The following is a 13195-nucleotide window of genomic DNA, read 5'->3' as shown; positions in this document are numbered from 1 at the left end:
AGACACACCTATCTGCCAATCAGGGTCTGGGACACCCTGGAAACTGTTAAGAAAGTGTAAAGGCCCCAGGGATAACTCCAAGAACCCACCTGCACTGCCCTTGAGGTAGGCACAGAAGCGCCTCATCCCTCTGACCCCGCCAATGCATTTCTGGAGTAGCCACTGGTCTGCCTTTCTCCATCTCATCATCTTGGCTGCCAAGAAATGTCCACAGTAAGAGATGGAGAATGAGCTCTTCTGCTAGTCAGTCTCTCAAACTTGCACACAGCCAGCCCTCATTCATTCCGTGTGAGTAGGAAGAATGGCGGCCAGTTAGATGAGTTGGGTCCTGGTTATGTATTATTTTTGAGGCTAGGCACCAGACCTTCTGCCATGACATCAGGTGACATGTGAGGAGCCCACAAGCGTGCATACAATCCACAGCTCCCAAATACCCTCCAACCAAAGACTTCTCCCTTCTACAGTCCCCATCAGACGGCATTTTTGCCCTTTGTATGCATTTAACCCAGTTTCTCCAATACATATATGGAAGGAGGGAGTTGAGTGGTTTGTTACAACATTTTACTCCATGGAGGTTCCTGAATCTTAGCTTTGCCTGGGGTGGAACATACTTGGTTGCTTTTGTCTAGAGCTGTTAGTCAGGTTACCAATTCAACCCTGGATGGAAATTGTATTCATTTATTCTCTCACAAGTATATGCCTATTAGTAGCCAAGTGCTGTTCTAGGTGCTTGGGATACATCAGCAAACAGAACAAAAATCCTTGCCCTCAAGGAGTTCACATTCTAGCTAAAGAGACAGACAAAAAAACAGTAAGCATAATAAATAAGTACCAAAAACCAAAACCAATCTGTTGCCATTGAGTTGATTCCAACTCATAGCGACCTTATAGGACAGAGTAGAACTCCCCCATAGAGCTTTCAAGGAACATCTGGTGGATTTGAACTGCCAACCTTTTGATTAGCAGCTGTAGCTCTTAATCACGATGCCATCAGGGTTTCCCAATAAATAAGTAAATAATCTAGTAAATTTAAAGATTATAAGTGCTACAGAAAGGAAGAAAAAGTACAGCAAGTAAAGGGAATTGGGAGTGCTGGGGGCAGGGCTTGGAAGAGTGGACAGGATTAAATGGGGTCATTAAGATAGACTTTATTGAGAAGGTGAAATTTGAACAAAGATTTGACGAGTTTAGAGAGGTAGCCATGTGGATATCTAGATGAAGAGCATTCCAGACAGAGGAAACAACCAGTGCCAAGTCCTGTGGTGGGAGTGTGTCCTGCGCATTTGAGGAACGGTAAGGAGGCCATCATGTGTCTGGATGGAGTGAGCAAAGGGCAGAGTAGGAGGAGACAAGGTCAAAGAAGAAATGGGGCCTGGTCTCTAGGTCCTTGAAGACCATTGTAGGGGTACTGGGTTTCACAATGAGGCAGGAATCATTAGGTGGGGGATTGAGCATAGGAGCGACATCATCTGACTTATGGTTTAGACGGCTCATTCCAGCTGCTGTGAGCAAGGGAACAGGAGTAGAAGCAGAGAGACTAATTAAGAGACAATTCCAGTACTTGGGTGAAAAATGATGGTGGCTCAGACCAGGATGGTAGCAGTGAAGGTGGTGAGACTTTTTCACTTCTGATTATATTTTAGAAAAATTTACTCTGTCCTGTGACCACCAATAACTCCCTCATTTCTGGCTGCAGTGAAACAAAGAGCCCAGCCTGTTTGACTCCTGTTTATCGCTCTAAAAATCAGTTGCCGTTGAGTTAATTCTGACTTTTGGTGGCCCCATGCATGTCAGAGTAGAACTGTGCTTTATAGGGTTTTCAATAGCTGATTTTTTTGGAAGTAGATTGTCAACACTTTCTTCTGAGGCACCTCTGGAGGGACTTGGACTTCCAACCTTTTGGTTAGCATTTGAGCATGTTAACCATTTGCACCACCTAGGGACTGCACTTGTTGTTAGTATTCATTTTTTGGAGTCTCTGGGTGATGCAAACAGTTAAGCACTCGACTAATAGTCAAAAGGTTGGCAGTTCGAACCTACCATGAGGTACCTTGGAAGACAGGCCTGGTGCTCTGCTTCCAAAAGATCATAGCCTTGAAAAATCCTATGGAGCAGTTTTACACTGTACACATGTGGTTGCTATGATTTGGAATCAATTCGACTGCAACTAACAACAACAACCCATTTTTCAGCCTTTTTTTTTTCACCTGTTTCCTTTACATGGGTTGGGTTACCAGCATGTCTAAGACTACAAAGGCAGCCAGTATTTGTTCTTAACATAGGACTGAGAGGCACAGGGATTGTTACACAGCTGGATTCCCATACTCTGCCCCACCTCCCCATACACACCCATGCTTACCTCCTTCTGGGGACTTAATGAAGCTGATAAGTTCCTGACAGAGAATGTACTGGAAACATAAATTGGTTTTACAGAAGAAAGGTAACCTGTATTTTTCCAACCAGGTCAATAATCCTTTGTACTTGGCAATCTAGAGTCCAAACAGAAGAGGAATGGAAAAGAGAAATGGAGCTACTAAGAAATGCAATTTAGGAAAGGGCAATGAATAACCTCATACTCACAGTATATGGCCTGGAGGGGAGGGAGTGGTGATTAAAAATCAAATCTAAGAAGAGTAGAGACGTGGGTTGAGGCTTCCAGATGGAGGCTACCAAATGGATTAGTAGGAAAAGAAAGAGTTTAAGCTCTTGGTCTTTCATCAGTAATCTTCCTCATTCCTTAAAGTGACCTAAAACTTGGTTGACAGAGAAGTAGAAGGGATTTTTGTCTGTGCTATCAGGTAAAAACTCTATTGAGCCTTCTTAGTAGACAAACATCATTTCTCATAAGCCCCTAAACCACAAACTCAAACCCGTTGCCATCAAGTCGATTCTGACTCATAGTGACCCTATAGGACAGAGTAGGGCTGCCCCATAGAGTTTCCAAGGAGCGCCTGGTGGATTCAAACTGCTGACCTTTTGGTTAGCAGCCATAGCACTTAACCACTGTGTTACCAGGGCTCCATAACCTATATAAAGTGCATGCTGTGTAAAAAAACACACAAAGGCTCACAATTGCATCATTTAGAGTATGAGATGGACCCCTGAGGGCTTGGGCCACCAGAGAAGGGAGAAAATAAAATAAAAAATTTAAGTTTCAGGGGTCACTTAGGAAAACCAAAGATAATAATCAGAGTGGGAGAACAAAGTTAGCTGTGAGCAGGGCCTAGAACAATCTTTCCTGTCCCATGTGCCACCAGTAATGCATATGGAAGCCGTTGGTAGGTGTAAGGTCTACATAATGGAAAGGAAAACAGAGGGTAAAAAAGGAGAAGAGAAAGACAATAGACAAGGAAAAGGAAAAAGGTATAAAGAGAAAAAAAATATTGGAAAAAGAAGAGACTCTGGAGGATAATGGTTGAGTAGCCATTAGTAAATGCAGTAAATTATCTTGATCTATACCTTACAAGGCAAATGGTAAACCTGTGGCACATGGGCTGCTACTTCCTAGTCCATACCCATGACAGACATTACCAGGCAATTACCAGACTCCTTCTTGCTGAGCTTAGATGTAGCCTCAAAAATTCTTCTCAATGTAATGCTTCAAACATCTACTACCCAGCAATTATAGTGGATCTGAGAGATGAATCCCTTTTGCTAACAATATACTAGAATATAAAAGGAAGGATTCACCAAAAATTGCTTGCCCAAGAGGCAAAAACATAAAAAAGGAGTAATGTCCACCTGGGAGTGACATTGTTTGTACTACTCACCTGTTTTCTTCCAGAATCACCCACGAAGCCCTCTCTTCCTTTCCCTCTCCCAAACCACATTTGAACTTTTAGCTCCCTCTTTCAAAAAAAAAAAATTTTTTTTTTTTTTCCCTCTCCCAAGCCCTCCACCTTTCAAGACTCTTACTCACCAAGTCATATGGTATTTCTGGCCATAAACTCCACTGTGAATTTTCGACAATGTAAAATGGTATCTGACCAAAGACCTGCAAAAGAAAGCCAGGAAACAGCCAAGGGAGCAGGGATTTCTTCATGTATATGACACGGTCCATTTGTAGCCACAGGGTAAGAGAGATTCCATTGCTTCCATATTTTAAGGGACCTGAATTCTTAAATATATTCCACTGCATCAACTTGCCCTTTTTTGTCCTCTGTCAACCTGGAAGCTACCTTGCCTGTGTGCAAAGGACAAAGCCCATGATACTAAAACTCATTTGCTTTGCGCATTATTATTATTATTTATTGCGCTTTGGGTGAAAGTTTGCAGAGCAAATTAATTTTATGCATTGTTTTATTTACTTTCTCCATAGACTTGCAGAATTAAAGCAAGAATAAAAGACCTTTTTCTAATGAGCGACAGATGTGGATTTGCATAAACTTCTGAACTAGAGAACATAGAGAGGACTGGGGATATGAAAATTAGGAGTTCAAGTTATGGGGGCATTACCAAAATTAACCCCTTTGCCATCCAGACCGTACAAAATTCATGGGTAATTCCCAGCTGCTGTCCTCTTTTGTCATGGAGAAGGGACCATGGCCTAGGCAACCAGCTTTGAGACTAACGGGAAAGAGCTTCTAGGTTTGTAGGTGTCTAAGCTTAGCAGTCTCAGTGTAGACACTGATATGCCTCAGAATGCTCCAGAAGTATTGGTGATAAGCTAGAAGGGCTGAAACCCCATCTTCTGAGTGAGATCCATGTCTGTCAGCCTGACTGTTTCCCCAAGACTGACAGCTCCAAATGTTTATCCATCTGTGGTCCCCTACTTTCTCTCTCCTTTGTCCTGGCTGTGAAGTATGGAAAGAAGGTGAGGGTGCTGCGTATATATTTACACATAGAAGCTGATAAAGGAAACTCAATCCTAAGTGGTCCCTCCCTGCTCAGTATTTGACACAGCATGTCCCCTCTGGTCTATTGAGTGACCACTCAGGGGGATGTGGTAAGACTGCAAAGTGGTGAGATTATGAAAGATGATGTGTGGAATCAGTTTTACTCCATGAAAGTGGCAACATAGGGAGCACGGGGTTGATGTGGAGAGCACACCAGGCCTGGAGCCAGGAGGTCTGGTTAGCTCCAGGACTACCCCAATTCACTCTGTGATCTCAGGCAAGGCATTAACTTCTGAGATTCACCTGTAAAAAGGGAGTAATGGTCACCACACAGGGTGATGGTGGGAATTAAATGGTTACTGTTTATGAACTGACAGCAGCACTTAATGTGAAATACTACTCTCTCTCAAAAACCAAACCCATTGCTATGGAATTGATTCCAACTTATGGAGACCCCATGTGTTATGTGGTAGAACTGCTCCATACAGTATTCTTTCCTGTAATCTTTACGAAAGCAGATTGTCAGGACTTTCTTCCGTGACGCTGCTGGGTGGATTCGAATGGCCATCCTTTAGGCTAGTACTCAAGTGCAAACAATTTGTTCCACCCAGGGAACTCTCCAAAGACCACTGACTCTCTTATACTCTGGCTGGAATTCCACCTCCCACATCACTTTCCGTGTTTCTAGAATATTTGAATTGTGTTGATGAATTGACTAACTAAAATGTCTCAGTGTTACTTCTAAAACCTTTCGTTAAGGCAGTGGCAGAAGCCATAATATAAGTAAAGATCACCCAAAAGAACTGCTATTAATCAGAGCAATCTCTCTTCCTTCCTTTTGTATCTTGGTGGCTGGCACCACCATTCACCCAAGCACCCAAGTCTGACCTTTTAGCCCTCCCTTTCTATCACTGCCTCTCCTTCACCTTCAAATAGTGACAAGATCTTACAGTTCACTTTGTTAAAAATGGTGCCTAGTTACTATTACAGAATGTTTTGATCAAAGATTCTATAGAAGAATCCTAATCAAAAGAGGGAAAATGCAGAACAGAATTTCAAGATTCTCAAGGAATCCAGACTTTCTGGAGCCAACTGAGGCTGGATGAGACCCTGAAACTATGGCCCTGAAGCAATCTTGAAACCTTAAACTAGAAGTATCCCCTGAAGTCTTCTTTAAGCCATAGCTTAGCTTAGCTTAGCTAGTAAAGAATGTCTGCCTTAAGCATTGTGCTTTTTTAAGATATGTATATGATCAAATTGACAACAGCAACCACAAAAGATTAGATAGGAAACTTAGGGGGCATATGAGTTTACGTTAATGGTGGAGGAACAATTTGGAAAAAGGAGGGCAAGAATGGTTGCACAACATGAAGAACGTAATCAACTTTACTGAATTGTACATGTAGAAATTGTTGATTTTGTGTATACCCTGCTGTCCATATTCTCAACAAAAACAAGAGTAAATTAAAAAAAAATTTCTATCTGTCCCATTCTCCTCATCCTTTTCCCTTTAGCCCGTCATCATTTCTCACCTAGACTATTGAAACAGTCTCCTAACTTGCCTTCCTGCCTCTAGTATGGCCCCCTTTAACCCCAACCCATTTGCCAGAGCTTTACAGAAATAAACTTTTGCAAATGAAAGTCTGATCATGGTATTCCTTTACTTACAACTCTTCAGTGGCTCTCTATCACCTACAGGGTGATGTCCAAACCCTAAGCATGGCCTGACTGCTCCCCAAGGCCTGGTTCATCCTGGCTGTGCAGCCTGATGCCTTGCTGTGTCTCCCTCTCACAACTTTTTCTTCAGCTGTTGACTGAGTCACCTAGAGTTTCTACCAATGTGCCATAGGATGGTAGTCCCTGATGCCTTTAGTTACTCTGCTCTGTCTGACTGGAAGCCCTCTGCTTTTTTTTTTGCTACCTAACCCCCAGATGTTTCCTCCTACTTACTCCTACTTTACCCATCATTCCTTCCCCCTTTTCATCCCTAGCCAATTATCAAACATTTACTCTTCTTTTAAGACTTGGGTCAAGTGCCCTGGTTAATGAAGCCTTTCCTGGTGCTTCCAATTAGGTGTGGTCTCTTCCATCTGTGTACTTGGATTCCTACTGCCTCCTGGAGACTTCTACTGTGTCACCCTTTTTATAAAAAAAACATAAATACCACTCTCTTACATTAGACTGGGAATTCCTTGAAGACAAGGATAATATCATTACTACCTGCATCCCTACCACTAGGCACAGTGCTTTGCACAAAGTCAGTGCCCGATGTTTGTGAGTTGATGCATCATTTGACACCAATATAGGAATCAAAGGCAAGCAGCCGAGTGTTTTTCCCCATTTGTCTAAAATTTTATCTTTTTACAAGTAGCACACCCAGGAAGGAATGGGCTCTGAGATGAGCCACAATTTATAAGGCACCAACTAAAAGGTAACCAAAGAATTAAACCTGAAAAGATAAAGGAATAGTCTAGGTCTGACTTTAAGAATAGTTTGATGTTTGAGGTTTGTTTTAGTTGCATAGACTGAGAACATATATAGGTTTGGTTCTAGTCAGCAATTGCTATGTGTCAGATACCTGCTGAGGGGAGTAGAGCAAAATAAATAATCCACAGTCCCTGTCCTGCAGGAATTTACAATTTCACAGTTGAATGGGGAAGACATTATACACACACACACACACACACACATTCCACAAGAGGGATGCAAAGTGCCATGGGGCAAGAAGGCAGAGAGAAATCAGTTCTGATTGGGAGAACCTAGGAACTCCTTAAGGAGAATAGGATTTAAGCAGAGATGTGAAGAAAGGTAAGACTTTGGTAGGTGGAACTACAAGGAAAGCATTCAGGGCAGAGAAAACAGCCCGAGGAGAAGTGCAGAGGTAGGCAAATGCCAGGTATGCTCAGCGAGGGTCCAGGTACCATTGCTAGAGCACTGGGTACCAGCAGAAGGTGTGATGAGAAATACCTTTGGACAGATAAAGGCAATCAAGGAGGCAGAAGATTCGGGATCTGATTATGTCAATGATGGGAAGCTTGTGGACACTTTAAAAGAGAATCTGGGTCATATTTATTTGCCCAAATTGATTGAAATGGTTCTAACTTGATAACAAATTTAGTTGAAAAAAAAGGCACTGAACTCCATGAGATTTGATATTCAGCTATTGATGGAACATTTGGATTCAAGTCTGAGAATACTTACCGGGAGAGAAAGAAACGTGTTGAAAAAATCTGCAAAGATTTCATCCTCTAGCAGAATTATAAGATTTGTAGAACCGATTATCTCTATATGGGGAGAAAAAAATAAAAACCTCATGAACGAAGATTGCTATCAGGATGAAAAAAATGAAGAGATTGAGTAGATCATCTCACATAGCCATTCGCAGCATGAGGCTGGCTTTTAGGGTCATCTAGCTCCATTTCTTTCCCTCTCCAGGACTCTCCTCCACAATGTCACTCTGCTTAAAAACTTCCACGCATGGGAGATCAACCCCTCCTCACAAGGTTGCCCATCTCATTTATGAAGAGATGAAAAGGTAGGTTTTTCTTACTGTGAAGCTCCTTTCTTTACCTTCTTTCCATTTGTAGCAATCTTGCCTCTGAAGTTGCACAGAATATATCTAACTTCTCTTAAATGGGACAGTGCTTTGAATATTTATAAGAACATCATAACCTTCTTCTGCTTACCTCCAACTCCTCTCTGCTAGTCACTATGCAATTCTTCAACTGTTGCTCACATGGCCTCATTTCCATTCCAGTTCCTCTCTTGTTGGTTAGAACGGCACCCACATCTAAAGCATTCCAAATGCTTCCAAGCCAGAACACACTAAAACTGTTTTTTGCCTGTATGACATGTTATATCAGTTGCCTGAAATGGGGGCCTTCACATTACACTGTTAACTCCACCATCCTTCATTTAGACAGTCACTTTTCAGAAATCAAGGGCAGGAATTCATATTTATTCTAGTCTAAAACTTGTTCATTTGAACCCAATATTACAGCCTGACAAGAGCTTTTCTGAATATTAATTTGGTCATATAACATATTCACTATTTCTCTCAGGTTTGATCATCATGCAGCCCAAGTTTATCCAAAAAGATAATTGCTGAATATCATAAAGTCAAGAATAGAGGCCACAGGGGAACTAGGAGACCCCTCTCTGTAAGTTCACTCTCATCCACTGCCTATGCTGTTTACAGCACAATGCTCAACAGTGAATGACAAGCTAATTGTTCTATCAATGACCCAGCATTCCTCCACCATATTCAGTTTATAAGTAAAGACTATAAAATGAGAAACCTAAATAATATACATTAGGATCATCTCTCAGTCTAGTTAAGTATCTGGTGAGAACAGTAAGTGCCCCTCACAATCACTAGAGTGCAGTTATAAAAAAAAAAAAGCAGTTACAGTAACATAAAAATAGCTACACGATCCCCTCCCTCACTTTTCCTGTTGACACTGGAGTGATTAATAGAAGTAGAAATAGAATCCCAATCAAACGCTATTGTGAGTAACAGAGCTGGTGTTCTTGTCCTCTGTTACCCAGATATCTTTTTTCTTGCTGTCTAGTGTTATAAATTTCCCTGTGTGTTTTTTCTGCCCCCTTCCTCAGCCCTCTGCTTCTGCTCTTCTTTTTATGAGCATTTCCTGATTTATTTAATCTATGGCACATGGATGATTCCAAAATCTGTATTTTCAGACTTGTCTCCTTGGCTTCAGTTCTAAATATCCTATGAGCTATGGGACACCTCTACAGAGACAACCCGTAAACACTTTAATCTCAACGTGTCCAACAGTGATTTTATCATCTGCCTCACAACCTGCTCTTTTTCATATATTCCTCATCTCAGTTAATGCAAACACCACCCATCCAATTGTTAAAACCAAAAACCTGAGAATCATCTTTGATTCTTATCTCTCCTTCTACCACTCTCTCTCCCGACATGCGGTGGAAGACCATGCGATGTGGTTTCTTCATTTACATATCTCTGGAATCTATCCCTCTCCTCTTCAACCATAAAGTCACTCTTATTTCAGGCCTCTATCCTCTGCCAGAGTCCCTGTGCGGTATAAACAGTTAATGCGTTTGGCTGCTAGCCAAAGAGTTGAAGGTTCAAGTCCACCCAGAAGTACTTTGGAAGAAAGGACTGGTGATCTACTTCTGAAAAGTCAGCCATTAAGAACTTTATGGAGCACAGTTCTACTCTGACATGCATAGGATCGCCATGAGTTGGAGGCACCTTGATGGTAGCTGTTTTGCTTTTATCCTCTCTCACCTGGACTATTGCATCAGTTTCTTAAATTGTCTCCTCATCCTCATTCTCTTCCCTTTCCAGCATCGTCCACACAGCAGTACCATAATCTGTTGATGCTATTATTGTTACAGCCCTTCAAAGTCACCTCATTGTCATACAAGGAAAGTCCAAATTTCTTAGTGCTGTATGTGAGGCCTCACCCCATCTAGATTTTGGGTTATCTCCCGGCCTCATCTCCTACCTCTTCACCTCAAGCTGCCTCCAGTTTATTAGCCAAACCAAAACATTGTTATTTTCTGTACATGATACGCCTTCACACCTCAAACCTCTATGTCTTTGTTCCCACATTCTCATTGCCTGAAATGTCCTCTTCAACTCCAGTCTGTTTCACAAATTACTGTCTTCCAATAAGAACTGACTTACAGCAGCCATTTAAGATGCAACTATTGGTCTCTATTCATCCAGAACAAAAGAGAAAGAAGGAAACCAAAGACTCAAAGAAGAAACTAGTCTACAGGATAAATAGTCTACATGAACCACTGCCTCAAATACCATGAGACTAGAAGAAACAGATGGTTCCTGGCTACCACTACTGTCTTAGTTATCTAGTGCTGTTATAACAGAAATACCACAAGTGGATTGCTTTAACAAAGAGAAATTTATTTTCTGACAGTCTAGTAGGCTGGAAGTCCAAATTCAGGGGGTCATCTCCAGGGTAAGGCTTTCTCTCTCTGTTGGCTCTGGAGGAAGGTCTTTGTCATCAAGCTTCCTCTCAACTAGGAGCTTCTCCTCACAGGAACCCGGGTTCCAAAGGACATGCTCTGCCCCTGGCACTGCTTTCTTGGCGGTATGAGGTACCCCTCTCTGCTGGCTTCCCTTTCCTTTCATCTCTTGTAAGATAGAAGGTGGTGCAGGCCACACTCCAGGGTAACTCCCTTTACATTGAATCAGGGATGTAACCTTAGTAAAGGTTTGTTTTACAATCCCAGCCTCATCCTCTTTAACATAAAATTACAATCACAAAATGGAAGACAACCACACAATACTGGGAATCATGGCCTAACCAAGTTGACACATATTTTGGGGGGACACAATTCAATCCATGACAGCTATCAACAGTTCTAATCAGGGCCACAATAGATGGACCCTGAGAGAATGGGAGAAAAATGTGGAATAGAACCTCAAATATCTAGAAAAACAACAAACAAACAAACAAAACAGACCTACTGAGGTGGTTGAGACTAATGGACTCTCTGAGCCTATTGCCCTGAGATATCTTCAAACCTTGAACTGAAACTAACTCGAGGCCACCTTGTAGCTAAATAAAAAATTGGCTCAAAATATAATGAATAACATTTGTAAGGACTGTGTCTTTTTTAAAAAATCACCTATGTGAGACCAAAGAGTCAACAATTACTTTAAAACAAAGATGAGAATGTAAGGGGGGCAGGAAAACTAGATTAATGGAAATGAAACAACCAGAACAGAAATACTGAGAATGCTCATACATTGTGAAGGATCTAACCAATGTCACTGAACAACTTGTGTAGAAATTGGTGAATGGGAACCTAAAGTGCTGTGTAAACCTTCACGGAAAACAATAAAATACTATTAAAAATTTTTTTAAAAAGCCAACTTACATGTAATCTTAGTGAACCACCTCATGATGATAGAATTGGTCCACCGTCATGTACATCTTCCATTATTACCTTAAAAATCATATTGTTCTTATCCATTGATATATTTGTTTTCTTTTCTAGACTGACCTCTGTGAGAGGAGGGACTTTCTCTTTTCATCTTCCTTTCCCTAGGCACAATGTCTAAGTTCTGTAAAGTGCTGAATTGTTCTTTCAATTAATGATTGTCTTTCAAGAGACTATATTTAATTTTTTTTTTTTTTGGTGGTCAATCATACACTCTCACATGGATTTACTGAATGATTACATATTTTTTAGACTGAGTGCAAGAAAGTGGGATGACAGAAGTTTCCCAATTGATTCTATTTTCCATAGCCACACACACTTTTGGCGACAAGTGGTTTGCCTATGATAGGGCTCATCATTGACAAGACAGTCCTAATGTGGTACGGGAGCAAGGCTCTCCACATCCTTCGTTTTTCCATCCTACCATTTCATTACTCTTGTTTTTTTCCTTCTCACCTGTTCTGCCTTCAAATTTTCTAATAGTCTGAGAAGGATTTCAGCACCCATTCCACGCAATAAGAATATTCACTTGAGAACAAATTATTGGCTAATTCCAAACTTCATGCTGACCGTCTCCCTGGAGGAGGTAAGGTGGCTGCTCTTGCCTTATCTGTCTCATCAATGGAGTTGTGTCCTACCCCCAAATATCTGGAAGCAGAAGGTAGGAGGAGGGGCAAGAACAAGAGAGAGAAGGAAAACGAAGGACATAAATAACTTAAAGCCACATATGATGTCCCTGAATGGCTCAGTCCTATTAGCGATTGGGAAGGGGAGTGGTTTGCCTTATTTGGAGGGCTCACAGCCTTGAAGATACCATTCTTGCAGAGACTTACCAGTGTTGCTCATGTTGCCATGCATTTCCTACCACTGTGATTAGTTAGGAGCAGAGAACCACCCCCCAACAGAACCCCAGTGAATCACAGTGATACCTCCTCTAAGAGGTTCCAGATTCTATCAGGCAGTGGCCTACTTAGCACTGGTATAGCCCTCAATCTGAAGATGCGTCTTTAACTTTCCTCATCTCCTGGATTCCCTTGAGCTTACCAGCCTCTTCCCATACTTGGGCCTTTAGTCCATACTATTTTGTGTGCACTGACAGGTTCTTTACAATTTTGTCTAAGGTCCTGAGCTTCAGTTCTCAGTTAACTTGAGGGTATGCTTAAGAGGGGCAGGGATCTGTTTATTTCTAATGTATCCCTTGGGTCTAATATCCTTCTGGAAATTTAGAAGGTGCTTAGTAAGGGTCTAAAGACTTGTTTCTCAAATAAGCTGGAAAATTCAACCTAATATGCAAGTTTTGTTTCCTATGCCCTCTCATGCTTCCCAAATAATTTCACTCTGGTTGGCTGTGGGTTACTTCATTACTCATCAGCTTTAAGGTATTGTTGCTTGCTGTCGAG

General features: G+C 41.6%; 1 protein-coding gene across 1 annotated transcript in view; it reads right to left on the bottom strand.

The window, feature by feature from the left end:
• Window positions 1-12641, bottom strand: part of RGSL1 (regulator of G protein signaling like 1) — an 83415-nt gene extending 70774 nt beyond the window's left edge. The window contains exons 1-5 of the mRNA XM_049867937.1: window positions 12629-12641; window positions 8037-8119; window positions 3920-3994; window positions 2360-2489; window positions 90-194 (exon numbers count right to left, since the gene is read on the bottom strand). Of these exons, the coding sequence (XP_049723894.1) occupies window positions 90-194; window positions 2360-2489; window positions 3920-3994; window positions 8037-8119; window positions 12629-12641 (406 nt within the window). The remainder of the gene's footprint in view (window positions 1-89; window positions 195-2359; window positions 2490-3919; window positions 3995-8036; window positions 8120-12628) is intronic.
• Between the last annotated feature and the right edge of the window lie 554 nt (window positions 12642-13195).

The sequence above is a fragment of the Elephas maximus genome, chromosome 24 (assembly GCF_024166365.1).
Source record: "Elephas maximus indicus isolate mEleMax1 chromosome 24, mEleMax1 primary haplotype, whole genome shotgun sequence".
NCBI classification, from domain to species: Eukaryota; Metazoa; Chordata; class Mammalia; order Proboscidea; family Elephantidae; genus Elephas; species Elephas maximus.
The sequence above is the reverse complement of the archived record's forward strand: the minus strand, read 5'-3'. Positions and strand labels throughout refer to the sequence as shown.